General features: G+C 51.0%; 1 protein-coding gene across 2 annotated transcripts in view; it reads left to right on the top strand.

Annotated features, from left to right (window-relative positions):
• The first annotated feature begins 1,002 nt into the window (after nt 1–1,002).
• Nucleotides 1,003–17,729, top strand: part of PTPRU (protein tyrosine phosphatase receptor type U) — an 816,311-nt gene continuing 799,584 nt past the window's right edge. The window contains exon 1 of one of the 2 annotated variants that reach the window (XM_086957511.1): nt 1,003–1,522. In XM_086957511.1, the coding sequence (XP_086813637.1) occupies nt 1,450–1,522 (73 nt within the window). In that variant the 5' untranslated portion in view covers nt 1,003–1,449. The remainder of the gene's footprint in view (nt 1,523–17,729) is intronic. The other variant, XM_086957512.1, reaches the window with a different exon arrangement.

Raw genomic sequence — 17,729 nt, 5'->3', positions numbered from 1 at the left:
CCGAACTCCCTCCGTCCTTTCCCTTAAATTACTCGTTCTACGACGGCTGCCCCATCCCCAGCCCCATAGTACTTGCTTTGAACCTACCCCGCCCAAGAGTGGCCCTCTGGGGCTTCTCTCTTCATGCCTCTCCCCCACCTTTCTTCCGCGGCCCCTACGGTGTTATATCAGGAACGGCTGCCGCGCGCTTCTTAGCCACGTCCTTTGCCCTCTACAGCTCTCGCTCTGTAACCAAAGACAGCTCTGTTCTGCAGTCTTGCCCTGATCAACATGAATATTTCTTACACAGATTGTTTTAAAAAACGTTTTCCTTTAATTGTTTTAATGTGGAGGATGAGTGAGGGTCTAATACAGACATTTGGCAGAGCAATTGTGTGTTTGTTTCAAGTAAAATACATTTCTTTTAGATCAATACAGGGCCTGACATATGAGAAATTAGAGTGTGACGGAGAATAGTTGCAGTAATATTAGTGAGCTGCTGCTGTTACAATATTGAAAATACACACCACTATCCCTGAATATTAGATGTAAACGCATTTAGAATTGGAACCAGTGTCATATGCACAGTAAGTGACCTGGCCAAAGAGGGCACGAGAGAGTTGAAACTGGATCATATATTTAAAGCTTCTCTGAACAGGGTCCCATTATACGTTTGCCCCAGGGCCCTTCAAATGCCTAAGATGTCCCTGCTGTGTCTCTAGCCTGTGCCCCTAACAAGAATAGCGCAGTAGGGTCGGCTCTCCCTTGTCTTTAGCTCTGGCTGTGACATGGAAGCCTCATAGACAACACAACAACCGTACCAGGGTTTTAATTATCGGAATTATTGGAACAATGAGCACAGAGGCCCGGGAGAGGCGGGAGAGGGCCACGCTCTCTTCTCTCCACAGCCGCCTGTGCTGCCTCCCTGCGGCCAGCAGAGGGCGCTCTCTGCCCGTGCTGGGGATGCCTCGCTCTCTCTCGCTCTGCCTGTCCTGCTCCAGCCTGACGTCAGGTCGGTGACTGAACAGATTTCAGCTCCAATCAGCCTCATGTGGTATTTTTTCAGCTGGAGTTGAGGCTGCACTGCCCGGCTGCTTCCCCGGGCAGCCCAGAGCACGGCAGGAGTCGTGCAGGCTGGAGAGAGGCGACTTGTATCCAAGGACAGCAGCCCCCAGTGCGGGACGGGAGACCTCGCTCTGTTGCACAGGACACCTTCCGTACAGGACAGGAGACCCTCGGCCGGCAGGAGACTTCCCTGCGGGATAAAACTGTCACCTTTGGCGGCACAGGAGACCCCAGCCGTTGGACCGGGCACTTCACACGGGACAGGGGAGAACCCCCCCTTTTCAGGATCGGAGACCACGAGGGACAGGAGATCACCCCCCGTTCTGCTCAGGGGAGCAGGCAGGGCAGGGGCCCACTCACAGGTCAGGAGACCCCCGCCACAGGTGCGAGGAGTACCATGCCAGCATGCACGCCTGCACCCCCCTCCTCCTGGCCTTGACGCTGCAGGTCTGCTCCCTGGACACGGAGACTCCCACAGGTCAGTGCGCGGGGCTCGCCTCTGGGGCCGGGGGTGAGACTTTTTTTGATCTACTTGTTCCCCTCGTGGAATTCACTGCAGGCACTTGTGCGTAGTAAACATCTTACTTACAACCACTTTGTCCTGACCTCTCACCCTCCCCCTGTCAACCACGATGGGAGTTTTTGCTGTGATTTACAAACTAGTCTGGGGGGAGGGATGTGAGACCTGCTGGGGGGTGGGAAGAGGGCAATTCAGTTGTTATTGCTCGTATTTATCACATTAACAGCACCCAGTCTGTCAATGCGTTGGTTTCGCAGCGCTTTTCGGAAGTCCGGGGAGGACTTTCCGAAGAGTTCAGACCGTCTCCCCATCGGTAACTCGAAGGAGCAGTGCCCGGGAGCAGCGGTCGCCACAAGTCCGTGTGGGGAGGGGACGGTCCATGTACTGCCGCCCGCACAGTGTCTAGCGGAACACGGCCGACTGAGCCCACTCCAGGCGCTTTCTGGCTTTGGAAGTGCTGGGAGTGACGGGGGTGCCCGATTCTTGATTACGGCCGGTGGTGTTCTCAGCAGGGATGTCCGGGTGAGGGGCGTTCGCTGGCTCGGACCTCTGCGAGCATGTCGGGAGCTGTCGGTCCTTGGATCGGAATGGATAGAAGGGACCCCTCACGTGTGCTGTATCCCAGCTGCACTGTAGGTGCGCACGAGCTGTTCCAAGGCTGGCATGCCTTCATTCCGTGGTCAGGGGGCCTTCGGGTGAGCCCCATCGCCCGGTCTCTGGGAGCGGGTTGCCCCTAAAAGCACCGTAGTCTGGCCCTGGGAGCACAGTCCTCATTCTACCGCATTGGAGCCCGTTCCATGTTCTTCTCCCAGGGGTCGTGTTACAATATCTGCTCCCTGAGGGCACATTCCACTGTCTGTCGCCCAGGGGCAGGATCCATAGTCTGGCCCCGGGGCTCGGTTTCTATATTCTGGCCCCTGGGCTCGGGTTCTAAATTCTGGCCCCTGGGCTCGGGTTCTATGGTCTGGCCCCTGGCCTCGGGTTCTAAATTCTGGCCCCTGGGCTCGGGTTCTAAATTCTGGCCCCTGTGCTCGGGTTCTATGGTCTGGCCCCTGGCCTAGGGTTCTATAGTCTGGCCCCTGGGCTCGGGTTCTATAGTCTGGGCCCGGGTTCTAAATTCTGGCCCCTGGGCTCGGGTTCTAAATTCTGGCCCCTGGGTTTGGGTTCTATAGTCTGGCCCCTGGGATTGGGTTCTATAGTCTGGGCCTGGGTTCTATAGTCTGGCCCCTGGGCTCGGGTTCTATGGTCTGGGGCCGGGTTCTATAGTCTGGCCCCTGGGCTCGGGTTCTATAGTCTGGCCCCTGGGCTCGGGTTCTATGGTTTGCCCCTGGGCTCGTGTTCTGTAGTCTGGCCCCTGCACTCGGCTTCTAAATTCTGGGCCCTGAGCTCGGGTTCTATGGTCTGCCCCTGAGCTCGGGTTCTACAGTCTGGCCCCTGGGCTCGGGTTCTATAGTCTGGCCCCTGGGTTTGTGTTCTACAGTCTGGCCCCTGGGCTCGGGTTCTATAGTCTGGCCCCTGGGTTTGTGTTCTACAGCCTGGCCCCTGGGCTCAGGTTCTACAGTCTGGCCCCTGGACTCAGGTTTTATAGGCTGGCTCCTGGGCTCGGGCTCTATGGTCTGGCCCCTGGGCTCCGGTTCTATGGTCTGGCCCCTGGGCTCGGGTTCTATAGTCTGGCCCCTGCGCTCGGGTTCTATGGTCTGGCCCCTGGGCTGGGATTCTATTGTCTGGCCCCTGGGCTCGGGTTCTATAGTCTGGGGTCGGGTTCTATAGTCTGGCCCCTGGGCTCGGGTTCTATGGTCTGGCCCCTGGGCTTGGGTTCTATTGTCTGGCCCCTGGGCTCAGGTTCTATAGTCTGGGGTCGGGTTCTATAGTCTGGCCCCTGGGCTTGGGTTATATAGTCTGGCCCCTGAGCTTGGGTTCTATAGTCTGGGCTCGGGCTCTATATTCTGCCCCCTGGGCTCGGGTTCTATAGTCTGGCCCCTGGGCTTGGGTTCTATTGTCTGGCCCCTGGGCTCGGGTTCTATAGTCTGGGGTCGGGTTATATAGTCTGGCCCCTGGGCTTGGGTTCTATAGTCTGGCCCCTGGGCTCGGGTTCTATAGTCTGGCCCCTGGGCTCGGGCTCTATATTCTGCCCCCTGGGCTCGGGTTCTATGGTCTGGCCCCTGGGCTCGGGTTCTATAGTCTGGGGTCGGGTTCTATAGTCTGGCCCCTGGGCTTGGGTTATATAGTCTGGCCCCTGGGCTTGGGTTCTATAGTCTGGCCCCTGGGCTCGGGCTCTATATTCTGCCCCCTGGGCTCGGGTTCTTTAGTCTGGCCCCTGGGCTCGGGCTCTATATTCTTCCCCCTGGGCTCGGGTTCTATTGTCTGGCCCCTGGGCGCGGGTTCTATAGTCTGGCCCCTGGGCTCGGGTTCTATAGTCTGGGGTCGGGTTCTATAGTCTGGCCCCTGGGCTTGGGTTATATAGTCTGGCCCCTGGGCTTGGGTTCTATAGTCTGGCCCCTGGGCTTGGGTTCTATAGTCTGGCCCCTGGGCTCGGGCTCTATATTCTGCCCCCTGGGCTCGGGTTCTATAGTCTGGCCCCTGGGCTCGGGCTCTATATTCTGCCCCCTGGGCTCGGGTTCTATTGTCTGGCCCCTGGGCGCGGGTTCTATAGTCTGGCCCCTGGGCTCGGGCTCTATATTCTTCCCCCTGGGCTCGGGTTCTATTGTCTGGCCCCTGGGCGCGGGTTCTATAGTCTGGCCCCTGGGCTCGGGTTCTATAGTCTGGGGTCGGGTTCTATAGTCTGGCCCCTGGGCTTGGGTTATATAGTCTGGCTCCTGGGCTTGGGTTCTATAGTCTGGCCCCTGGGCTTGGGTTCTATAGTCTGGCCCCTGGGCTCGGGCTCTATATTCTGCCCCCTGGGCTCGGGTTCTATAGTCTGGCCCCTGGGCTCGGGCTCTATATTCTGCCCCCTGGGCTCGGGTTCTATTGTCTGGCCCCTGGGCGCGGGTTCTATAGTCTGGCCCCTGGGCTCGGGTTCTATAGTCTGGGGTCGGGTTCTATAGTCTGGCCCCTGGGCTTGGGTTATATAGTCTGGCCCCTGGGCTTGGGTTCTATAGTCTGGCCCCTGGGCTCGGGCTCTATATTCTGCCCCCTGGGCTCGGGTTCTTTAGTCTGGCCCCTGGGCTCGGGCTCTATATTCTTCCCCCTGGGCTCGGGTTCTATTGTCTGGCCCCTGGGCGCGGGTTCTATAGTCTGGCCCCTGGGCTCGGGTTCTATAGTCTGGGGTCGGGTTCTATAGTCTGGCCCCTGGGCTTGGGTTATATAGTCTGGCCCCTGGGCTTGGGTTCTATAGTCTGGCCCCTGGGCTTGGGTTCTATAGTCTGGCCCCTGGGCTCGGGTTCTATAGTCTGGGGTCGGGTTCTATAGTCTGGCCCCTGGGCTTGGGTTATATAGTCTGGCCCCTGGGCTTGGGTTCTATAGTCTGGCCCCTGGGCTCGGGCTCTATATTCTGCCCCCTGGGCTCGGGTTCTATAGTCTGGCCCCTGGGCTCGGGCTCTATATTCTGCCCCCTGGGCTCGGGTTCTATAGTCTGTCCCCTGGGCTCGGGTTCTATAGTCTGGCTCCTGGGCTGAGGCTCTATATTCTGCCCCCTGGGTTCTGACTCCATAGTCTGGCCCCTGGGACCACATCTCATAGTGTGACCTAGGCGCATGCTTTGTGGTCTGTCCCTGGGATCGTGTTCCATAGTGTGGCCCCAGAGTGCACAGTTCACGGCCTCTCACCTAGGGTCCTAGTGTGTCCTGGTAGCCATGTTCCGCGGCCTGCTCCCTGGGCTGGGTCGTGTTGCCCCTATGTCCGCGTTACATAGTCTCTAGCTCCTTGAAGCGCCGCCCGTAGTCTGGTCCAGAGAGCTCAGTCCGCGGTCTGCCCCTTAGGGGCCCGCTCTAAAGACTGGGCCCTGGGAACACCACAACATGTGTGTCTGGCCCTGGGAGTACAGCCTGTCACCCAGGAGCACGTTTCACACTCTGCTCCCTGTGATGGTGGTGCGTTGTGTTGTCCCCGGGATCGTATTGCGTAGTTTGGCCCCTGAAAGAAAGCCTCTCCCCGGGGAGCACAGTTATTGGCATGTCTCGAGTGCGTGTTCAACGGTCTGGTGCCTGGAAGCACAGCCGGCTGGCTCCCTTAGGTCGCGGTGCATTGTCAGGTCCTTATGCTGTTGTTGCATAGTCTGGCCCCTGGAGCACAGTCTACAGCCGGTAGCCCGGGGGCATGTTACATAATCTGGTCCCTGGGAGCACATACCTCGGCGTGGCCCCAGGGAGTACAGCCGACTCTCCGTGGTAGTGCTGCACTGTCAGCTCCCGGGAATGGGGAGCACGGTCCACAGCGGGGTGTCCCGGAGCACAGGCGCGCTATACAGCGCGTTTCGCCTTCACGTCCCCTGGGGCGTGTTGCTCAGCGAGTGTTCCGCGAGCCCGTGCTATACGCAGGTCCGTGCAGTGAGTTGTGAGATGAAGGACCCTGGGGCACAGCACGGGTTCCAGCGAGCACCACAGCAGGGAGTGAAGAGGGCACTTTACAGCCTGGCACCGTGTGAGCGTCTTCTGTCACCAGGGCCCTTCCCAGCCCTCTGCACTTCTGCACCGGTGCCCGTGTGAGCGTGCTCTGTCACTAGGGCCCTTCCCAGCCCTATGCACGTGTGCATCGGTGCCCGTGTGAGCGTGCTCTGTCACGAGGGCCCTTCCCAGCCCTCTGCACGTGTGCATCGGTGCCCGTATGAGCCTGCTCTGTCACCTGGGCCCTTCCCAGCCCTCTGCACTTGTGCATCGGTGCCCGTGTGAGCGTGCTCTGTCACGAGGGCCCTTCCCAGCCCTCTGCACGTGTGCATCGGTGCCCGTATGAGCCTGCTCTGTCACCTGGGCCCTTCCCAGCCCTCTGCACTTGTGCATCGATGCCCGTGTGAGCGTGCTCTGCCGCTAGGGCCCTTCCCAGCCCTCTGCACTTGTGCATCGGTGCCCGTGTGAGCGTGCTCTGTCACGAGGGCCCTTCCCAGCCCTCTGCACGTGTGCATCGGTGCCCGTGTGAGCGTGCTCTGTCACGAGGGCCCTTCCCAGCCCTCTGCACTTGTGCATCGGTGCCCGTGTGAGCGTGCTCTGTCACGAGGGCCCTTCCCAGCCCTCTGCACGTGTGCATCGGTGCCCGTGTGAGCGTGCTCTGTCACGAGGGCCCTTCCCAGCCCTCTGCACTTGTGCATCGGTGCCTGTGTGAGCGTGCTCTGTCACGAGGGCCCTTCCCAGCCCTCTGCACGTGTGCATCGGTGCCCGTGTGAGCGTGCTCTGTCACGAGGGCCCTTCCCAGCCCTCTGCACTTGTGCATCGGTGCCCGTCTGAGCGTGCTCTGTCACTAGGGCCTTTCTCAGCCCTCTGCACGTGTGTCCTGTAGCAGCCTCATATGTGGTTGGGTCGTATCCGCAGCTCAATGCCGGGTTGCTCTGTGCTGGTGACAGGCCTGGGTATGGACGTGTCTAGGGTCTCTGTAACCTGTACCTCACTCTGGGTCCATATAATCTTGCTCTGTGGTTGGGTGCTGTTTAACGCTGCTCTCTGGTGCGTCTGTGTGAGTGGGATCTCTGACTGCCCCCTACACGTCTGCTCTGTGATCGGGAACCAGGTCCCCATTGGCCCTATGGGTCATGGAACCCCCGCTGGGCCAAGGACTGGGGGCTGCTTCCATAAGGGTGTGAGATCACTGTCTACGCAGCCTGGCAAATAGCCCAGTGGAACACGCACCGTGTATATGTAGAGACGTAAATGCCCCCCGGAAATCCTTCTGGAGATGGTAGAGACCATCGCTCGGAACACCTTGTCCCCCACTGCCGGGAACCAAAGAAACGGGTTCATTTTAAAAATACTTAGTCTTCGGGTTCCTTACAATCATCTTCTGTGATCTCCTCCCTTACAGTGCGGTCTTTAAATGGAGTTCCTCGTAAACATGCTCTGTAATTGGGTTCCTTTGGGTGCCCTGTAGTCGGTCCCTTGCACGCATGCGCAGTAGTCGGGCTCTCCTGTAAAAGTGTTCTGTATGGAACTGAGCTCCATTTAACTATGGCTGCAGTCCGGTTCTCTGAGCGTGCTGTGTTCTCGAGTTCATCTCTGTGGCCACGTTCCTTCAGTGCGTCTTCCCCACCATGCTCTGTAGTCAAGCTCGCCTAAGCGTGCTCTGGATTCGTCTAAAAGCGTTCTAATGCCAAGTTCATTCATGCAGTGTCACCGTATACCCCAAGTGTGCTTTTCAGGCGGGTGCCTTGGAAGCATGCTCTGCTGGGGTCCTTCTAAACGTGCTGTGTATTCGTGTTCCATGCACGCATGCTCCCTGGTCTCATGCTTCCATTTGTGCAGCAGGTGCAGTCGCACCGACGCCAATGCACTCTGATGATTGCTGAATTTCATAGCCCAGACTGCTGCCAGGCGGGCCGTGTCCTGCGCTGCACAAGGATCAATGCCACGCTGCCTACCCACTGGCCTGGGTCCCTATAAACTTGCTGCGTATTCGTGTTCAGTGTACGTATGCCCTCAGCTCGCTTCCTTGTAAACCTGCTCTACGGCCAAGTAACACGTAAACATGATCCGGGTTCGTGGTAAACACGTTTCTCACTGTAAACAAGTAGCCGTGTTCTTCTACGCGGGCTCTGCATTCGGGGGGCATCAGTGGGTTCCGTAGTGGGGCGACGGATGGCTCTGTAGGGTTGTATAGCCGTGACCTCACACTGAGCTGAGGGTCTTTACCCTTAGGACTCACCAACCGAGAGGGAGCATCCTCGGTATGGCCACGACCCCCCTGGTGATCTGTGACGTTCTCACACCTCTTTAGTGCATTCTACTCCGTATAAAGTTATATCCTTTGACACAGTTAGGGTGTACACACGGTGATATCATTTATTTCCTGTTACAGGTCAGAATTTACAAAATCGGATGGCAAACAATGCCGAAGGGTGTTTTGGTCAAGCAAGACAAAACTATAATGGATGTGGTGCAGAAGGTCCCTCTCGGGACCCGGTGCCGCAGCACCTGACGCACTAATGAAAGGTGCTGCGCAGTGCGCACTAGAACCAAGAACGAGCTTTAACCGCGACGCATCCTTGTGCGCTCTGTGTGAAACCTCAGCTTTACACCATGACTTCCCCTGGGGAGTTGTTTTTTAAACCTCTCAAATGTGCACTCTTCCGGGCGGCCCTTTAACGGCGTCCCCAAGCCAGGTCCGCCGAGGCTGGGCCTCTCGGAGCAAAGGCAGAACTTCATTAATTCAAAACCAGCTCAAATCACTCCCTCTGGGCCGTTAGGAGGATGTTTAAACTGGTCTGAAGGGGGAGGGGCGCGAGGGCAGGAATTCCGAGGAGGGGCTGGGGTTCAGAGGAGGGGCAGGGGCGGGTGGTGCTCAGAGGAGGAGCTGGAGAACTGGGAGGACAGGGTGGGCTTAGCACTGGAGGTGCCCGGTGTGCCAATCTTTATTGGCGCCCCCATAACCAGATCCCTCGCTGCCACCCCACCCCCATCTCTTACTAGCCCCCTTTCATATTGATTTAATTTCTTTTATAGCGCTGTTCACCCCAAAGTAGTGAGTCAGAGAGCTTTACGTCAACACATATATAAAGAACAATGAATCATTAAAGTGTGTGAACTAATGTATAATTCGTGTTATATAAAACATTGAGGGTTACAAAGGTGCAGGAAATACATAGTCACCCGCCGTACTGGTTGGCATATGTTACGAGGGCTTAGTCTGGAGAAAATCAAAAACAGCCCTTTAAATGTAGGGCGATTGAGAACCTTAACTGTGCCTTTCTAGGCGCTGCAGTTTGCAGCAGCTCTGATGCTGCGTCATGGCTCGCTGCCCTATATTGAAAGGATTGGCCTTTATGATCTAGGAATAACCAGGAGCGCTGTGGCAAAGACAGAGTGGGCTTTAAAAAAATGAGATCCGCATGCTGAGGAGTGCTGTGGAGCAGGAACATCAACCCTCTCTGCTACTTTATAACGAGTCAGACTGTGGCTAGGAAAGGCTCGGATCCCTCCAGCGAGCTCATTAATCACCAGCGTTATCTTGACATTTTGTTACGTCCTGACAACGAGCTCTGCCGCAGGTGCCTTAACCTCTGTAAAATATATTCAGATGGAGCTCAGGGTGGAAAATACAGCAGTAATCGGAGTACACTTGGCCCCGGTGCCACTGCACCTGCTGCATCCATGTTAGCTAAGCCCCAGTAGAGGGATTTATTCATTTTTCTTATTAATCAAACCCGATACTTCATGTTTTTACAAGAGAGTGAAAGACTATAGGTTACATTGTAAGCTTTCGTGCACAGGGGCGGAAGTAACACCCTTGAAAACACCCAGTAGCCCCAGGCTACCAAAGTCTTATTTACCTTTGGAATTTGAACCCTTGGGTGGCTAAGAGCCGGCGTTGAAATGTAAGCGTAAATTGTGGTTTGTAGCGCGACAATTGTAACTCGCATTACCTGATTTTTACTGGTGTGACCAATATTTGAATGTCTTTGTTGGTACAAAATGTAGGACAAATCACCTAAATCTATTTTTCCACTAATCAGTAAATTTTTAAAATGTAAACCGAAAACACTTAACGTTTTCCAGAGCTGCCTTAATGATCCATGACTGATAGTTAAAGTAACAGACAGCAAAGCATGTTAAAAATGGATACTGGCGATTTTATATACCATACTGCCGAATTTATATTACGTCCTAATAACTACCATGTCTGACCCTTTGCAGAATCTTAAAAGATGAGTAGCTAGCCGTTATTTTCCTCTGGGAAAGGTGGCAGCCCCATTTGAGATCCAAACACTCTATATATCACTTATGAAACCGAGATATTTAACGTTTATTAGGATGGGTTGTGGGTACAAGGGTTCAAAATCCCTCTCGTGTACTGTGAGCAAAGGCCAAGCTTGACACATCTCCCTGTGTTACCCAGACCCGTCCCTAGCGCACAGAGACTGCCTGTCCTAGCACTCTCCACTAACAGGAGAATCTCTCCTCCCCACCACCTCCCCTAGGTGGATAGTCTTCTGCCCCAGGCGCCATTCACCTTGTAGACAGCTTCACAGCTCCTTTCCGAGGGGCTCACAGACCTTTCTCCAAGGCTGCCTGCTCAGCCAGGCAGGGAGTGACTGCCCCAGAGGGATGGCGTCTGACAGGCAGAGGGTATCTTAGCCCAGTGTCTGGAATGCAGCATATCCCTGGAGCCAGAGTGGTGCTCGCCAAGTTGAGGGTCTCTAGCTCTAGAAGAAGGGTGTCTGGAAGAGTGTCTCTTTCTGCAAAGAGGGTGTGCCTTGCAGGCAGAGGGTCCCTGACTCCAGAGTGTCTCTTTCTATATAGAACTGGGTGTCTGGCAGGCGGAGGGGTCCTGCCTCCAGAAAAAGTGGTGCGTGGCAGAGTGTCTCTGTCTTCGTAGGGGTGGGTGCCTGGCAGGCAGAGTGCCCTGGCTACAGAAAAAGGGCACCTGACAAGAGTCTATTTCTGTATATAGAGGGGTGCCTTGCAGGCAGAGGGTTCCGGGCCCCAGATAGGTGTCTGGCAGAGGGTCTCTTTCTGTATAGAGGGAGTTGCATTGCAGGCAGAGGGTTCTGGGCTTCAGAAGATGGGTGCCATGCAGACGGTCTCTTCTTTTCTAGAGAAGGGTGGTCCAAACTGCCTTGCAGGTTCCCGTCCTATCACAGTTTTGCTGTGTCTTATGAAAATCATCTGAAACTGTCTGGCCTCTCAGTCTAAGGACTATTTGGAAGGAAGCAGTCTTATCTGTAACTTTCATCCTAGTTTCCTCTCTGGTCCCAGCACTGAAGCATCTATGACTGTTGCCTCTTCGGTCTTCCAGTGCAGGCTTCTCCAACGAGGAGCTGGTGATTACTAGTAGCTCTCCAGCGGCCTGGAAGTAGCTGTCCTGTATGTAGCCCAGCCTACTAAATTGGATGCTTTGGCTTGGTTGAATTCATATATGTATACCAAAATTGAAAAGCGTGTATTCAGGATGAAAATGTGTCTAATTTCGTAAATCATAAGCTGATGTTTTGAAAAAATTGTTTACTTTGTTATATAGATTAAAAGTTTTTATTTGAGATATTATTCCCGAGACGTTGGGAGACTTATTACTGATATGTTTGGCCTGGTACCAGGGGCATTCCAGCAATGGCTGTTATATGTGGCCCATGTCGATGTATTCCAAATTGACAAAGCATGTTTACATTGGTGGAGGCAGTAAGGCACTGCTGATAAGTTTGGATGGGTTGGCTACTAATGTAATCTTGTCTGATATGGTCACTGTTACAACAGTCATAACAGTAGCTCAGGAGGATATTCCTTCAACATAAGTAGCTCTTATTATAAAAAAGGCTGTAGAGCACAGTTTCAGTCCTTCGATACAGTGGACCCAGAGATCCTTCATTATGTGCTCAAAGAAAGGCTCGGGATTAGTAAGGCGGCAGCTAGCTGGCTCGAATCCTACCTCTTACAGGTGTCAACGTGTAAAAATTGGATTGGAGAATTTCTCTCCAAATCCAGCCTTGTAGCTTGTGTTGTAAAGCCAGCGTTTCATTTTGGCACTCTTATAGGCCAACATCTCTGTCGAACCCCTTGGGTCACATCTAACAGATCTCGCAATTAAGCATCATCTCAATGCAGATGTGTCTAGTCATACATCAACGTAGTCTTAGATTCCAAGCATTCAACCATGTCCTCCTGTTTACAAGAGGGACTGAAAAGTAGACACTTTAAACAAAATTAAGACCTAATTTCTTATTCTCTCACCTCATTTATTTCCAGATCCCTTTTAATCATATTAGACAATAAACCTACTTGAAGCCGCATCCAACATCTGACAGAAGTGGCACATTTCCAACTAAATCTTGGAAACTCTGAACCTGCTGACCTAAAAGTACATTTCAAACCTTGTCCGCTCCTGCCTTAACTAAGCCAATACGCTTCTCTCCTGTCTTCCAAATGGCACACTACTGCAGCCAGCTTACTCTCAAATTCCTGTAAATTTAACTACCTGACACAGGTCCTGTATTCATACGATTCCTGATCGAGGCAAAACATTTAAATAAGATTGACGGTTTAACAGGGAAGGTGCTGTACTTAAATCTCCCGAAATGTCTTGTCCAGAAACTGACCATCTCTGGCGGATCTCATACTGTTAGAAACAGAGGAAATGATTGCCTACAGATCCAGGGATTCAAGAAAAGATCCTGTTATCTCGTGCTTTCTCAAGTCACGTGCCTTGCTTTTAGAACTCTCTCTGCTTTCAGTAGGATATTGAATTATTTTGACAAATGTATTTGATCTCACGGTTCATAGTCAACTGATGTTACCTGACAGCCTGTTATTAATTGTTGAAAATGACTTGTGACCCTGAATGATGCAGGTATAGCATGTTATCTTCAAGACTTTTTCAGTACTCATTTAGAAAAAGGCAAAATCTTGTAACGCCTTTAGAGAAGATGACATCATTTTTAATGAAGGAACCGGCACTTTGATTGTGCACATTTTTTGTTAAATTCAACCGAAACTACTATATTCGTCTACATTCAGGTCGCTTCTACCAGTAGGAACTTGTTGATCGCCATTCCTCAGTGGTATACATTTTCTATGTTAGGCACTATTCTTTGACATTTGCTTCCTTTCAAATCCATTCCCTACATAAAAACCTGGTCTGTGTGAAAGCCTCGGAGACCTGGTCTTTCTCTAAGATGTAAGACAAGTGCCATCAGCTGCATGAATACTGTTGGTCACCTTTGGTTTATAAACTCCAAAACAAAGTAAACATCCAACCTAGGAAGCACTTATTGGTCCCAGATCTTGTGTGCCTTGGCAGTAATCTAGCTCCAAGTAGGGCAAGAATTGTGCTAAACCTCGTACCCAGCATGGGCTGTTTCCTGCCACCTAATCTAACCTCTTGCGGCATTCAATCATGCATGAGCGAAAGGTCCCAGCTAGGTGCAAAATCTTAACCGCACCTAGGCCAGCATTGTATGGCACAGCACCAACAAATCAAAGAGTGACCACCTCTAAAGCAGTTCGAAGTTCATCTGCCCTCCAGCCCATATGCTCCCTTACTTGGTTCCCCAATCTTTCTGTGTTTTGCCACACACATCTGGAAGAGCATACCTGTGGAGATCCACCAACATGCACCTGATGAATCCTCTGGGAGTACCTCAAACCCAACTTGACCCCATCAACCCTTTCATTCTCAACCGGGGGTGAGGTCAGTTGTACGTGCCCACTCTGGTAAATGTTTTATTTGACTCCAAAGGCCACAGGAGACATGAGATGTAGACAGACACAACCCTCATTTTGTATCTTGACTATTGGTTGACCTGGAGGGAGTGAGGCGGGGAGTGAGGAACCTAGATTAGTGTTGCTGGGGAAAAGATACGCAGAGGGCCACACCAGATGCGGGAGTGGGGATTGTTTCAGAGTGAGGAGCATTGCACAAAGAATCCTCACTCCGCTTTAACTCTCTTCATTGGAACAGGTGGTGAGCACTTTGGTGCCGATTTTTCACTGGCAGCATTGTGGGCGAGGCGTCAGCCTGCCGCTTGTTAGTCAGGCAAAGGATAGGTTAGACACGTACCATGCATTAACTACAGAAGCCTGATTGGCTGCCACTTGTTAATCAGGCAAGGGTCGGGCTAGCCCCACGCCATGCTTTGACTGCTGAAGCCTGATTGGCTGCCACTTATTGGCTACGCAAAGGATACTGAAGCCTGATTGGCTGCCACTTGTTAGTGAGGCAAGGGACAGTTTAGCCCCATGCCATGCTTTGACTGCTGAAGCCTGATTGGCCACCACTTGTTAATCACGCAAAGGATGGGTTAGCCGAGTACCAGGCATTGACTGCTTGGGGCCTGATTGGCTGCCACTTGTTAGCTGTCACGCAAGTGATAGGTTAGCCGCGTGCTTTGCATTAGCTGCTGGGGCCTCACTGGCACATGCTGTCTAGTTCTTGGTGCTGCCTCGAGTCAAGCCTCTGTCAGTGTCGAGCTAGTATCTGTGAAGCTGGCTAGTGTGGTCTGAGATCTGTTCTACCGTTCCAAATGTATGCATCCCCATCCACAACACACAGAGCAGATGCCTTCACGTGACCTGTCAATAACACCCCTCTGGGCGAGTGCATGAGTGCATGTCAATATTACCACTACTGAAGCTTGACATCGAGTTCTTTCTTCTCCTCGAAAGAAAAGAGCTGGTATTGACTGTGTTTTGTGTTCTTTTCCTCTGGCATTGACATTCAAAGAACCTGTTGTGCAGTGACTCACAGGCGCGCAGGAGAAGCTGCACTGTGAAAAGGACGTGAAGTCTTTTTTTGTGTCTTTGCCCAGTTGTTGACCCTCCCTGTTCATATACTATCCATCAGTTTAATATTATCTATACAATGCTGACGGGTGAGCTACTGGCAAGATGTACATCTAGTGTTCTCTGTGTTTGGTGTCACCCAATTTTTTGGGAGCGGGGTGTTTATTCAAGAAAGGCTGGGTTTGGGCTGTTTTCAGGCACTTTGAGTCATATCCATGTGCAACGAGTGCTTTACAATTAAACTAAAACTTTCATTGGAACCGATTCCTTACCTTTCTTCTCACAGATACCTGTTTTCCAAGCTTGGTGAATTGATGTGGATCTCAGTGCAATGCTGCCATTTTTATTTGTATGTAATGCACTTGTAACCCCTTTGATGCTTGTGACCGAACCATTCCGTCATGCCTCGCGGTTGAGCTGTGCGGATGACGGAATGGTTCCGTCATGACCACACCCGCAAATGGAATGTTCAGCACGGGGGGGGGAGGGGAGAATCGGCGCCGCGCGCAAGGTGGTAAGCACTGAATTCTCTTGGCTGGTCATGCACAGTTTAGCACAAACAGCATTGCCACTTGACACTTACATAGCGGTGTCATTGTCCCTGTACCGCGTTTTATGTATCTCCAATGATGGAAAGATCGATCTTATATATTTTATTCCAGCTGATTGCTCACAAACAAGTGCATTGACCACAAAAAAACTTGCTCCGAGAGATACTATAAGACCTATTTCCAAATTCATCAAAGAAACAACTGCACTGTATCACAGAGCTAAATTCAACCAAAGCTGGAATGTCGCAGGAAATATGTGTGAGATATTCAACTTGATTATAAAACACGGGGTATATATCATGTGAAGTAGGGGGACATCAGGAGAAGTGCCAAGAACCTTAATGGCATCAAACTCCTCCTTACTTTGGAGAACAGATCCCCTGCAAGTACAGCTCTTGTCTCTTTAATTAAGCATTTTACACTTGTCCAATATTTGCTGTAAAACCCGCAAATTATCCTTTCGAGCCACCATACAGCTCGTCTTTTTTAACACAATTTCGTCCAAGCCTTGTTATCAAATGAAAGGGAGATGGTAAAACATGCACGGTAGGAGAGTGATCTTGTTTCCTCACCATGCCTTGTTTATGACCTCACATATTACATCACTTATGGCATGTTCTATGACACCATTGATGACATCACTGCAACATCTGAAAAGACATCATTGATGACAATACTGCATTGTGGGGTGAAAGTCATAGTTACTTTAGGACATGAGTTATACTTAATTGAGAACTATAGCTGGTGAATTTCATATATATATATATATATATATATATATATATATATATATATATATATATATATATATATATATATATATATATATATATATATAGCTGAGGTGCGGGGTACTTGCACAAATAAATAATTGCACCTTAAAGACTTGGGTCCGCTGTCGTCCTTTCTACAGCACAAGGCTTCGACTTTCCTTTTCATATATATATAGAGAGAGAGAGAGAGATAGAAAGATAGATTAATCTTACTCATCTCCTAGGAAAGGTGGCATTTCCATTGCTGAGCAGAAGAGTATGTGTAAAGGTAATAAGTACTAGTGGGTGTTGCTGGGGGGTTGGGATCTTTTTATTAATGTAAAGCTCTGTTCTCTGAACTGTTTGCTCCTGAAAACCTCTTCGTTAATTAAAAGCTGCAAGAAGGGCCCTCCAACAGGGTGGTGTCACAGGGGGTGCTTCAAAGCAGGACTCTCTCTATACTGTTCTGTGGTAATTATTCTGGCACCGGAGACGGGAAACCATGTTCTCTCGAGAAGCCGAGCCAATAAAGGGGGAGTATTTATGGTGGAAACAGCTTGCCTATTTAAACATTTGAAATGAATAGAAAGAGATATGCTAGGCTCCAGGGACATGCTCTTTCATTGCCAGTGAGATGCTTGCGAGGGTGTAGATGAAACACAGGCCGGTGTGAGGCCTTCTCTGCAGTGCCAGTGGCCGGAGGAAGTAGATGCCAGGGCAGAGCAAGGAATTAATATATACATATTTATATATATATATACACACACACATATACACATACACATTAAATACTTCATATGCATTCACTTGATTCTGTTGTTCCACATTTTTTCTGCTTGCTGTATGTAACATATAATGACAAATGTTATATAATACTGTCCACACTAATATTGCTTGTGTCAATATATTTCTTACGCACATGTTGTATCACTCCTTATTAAATTACTGGTATCATAGATGTGTTATGGTAGCTCTACCACATATGTATCTAATGCACTGGGAGAGAATTTTACCAAATGTCTGGATGCTGTTCTCCGGTTACTGTTTCTAAGATACTTCTTATGGTTTAGCGACCCTGAGGAGGTGATGTTAATCTGGCAAAACGCGTGTTTGCCTTATGCCTGCTGAACAGCTGAAAAATGTTGAATTATACAAATTAATGGTAAATATATAGAATCTAATTATTTTGGATTTTCAATAAAGAACTTTTTAAGGGACTTCAAACTCAAGCTGCTGAAATGTGATGTTTGTTTTTGATTTGAACGAATTAGGATGGGCAAACCAGTATAAAAATAGGGTGTTATGATGTTGGCCAATATAGTTGGTATCTGCCTAATTTATTGTTATAATCCATCCATCAACCTTAAGAACGCGGTCTCCGCATAATACGTATTGGCTCCTAATTCTAGAAAATTATGAATGACATGTTAGCTTTTAATACTAGAAGATTGTGAATGATGAGTGATTAACTGTTGACTAGATTTTAGAGATTTGACCATTAAAAGATCAAAAT

Source organism: Lissotriton vulgaris, chromosome 2_1 (assembly GCF_964263255.1).
Source record: "Lissotriton vulgaris chromosome 2_1, aLisVul1.2, whole genome shotgun sequence".
In the NCBI taxonomy this organism is placed as follows: Eukaryota; Metazoa; Chordata; class Amphibia; order Caudata; family Salamandridae; genus Lissotriton; species Lissotriton vulgaris.
Note: the sequence above shows the minus strand (reverse complement) of the source record. Positions and strands in the feature narration are given on the sequence as shown.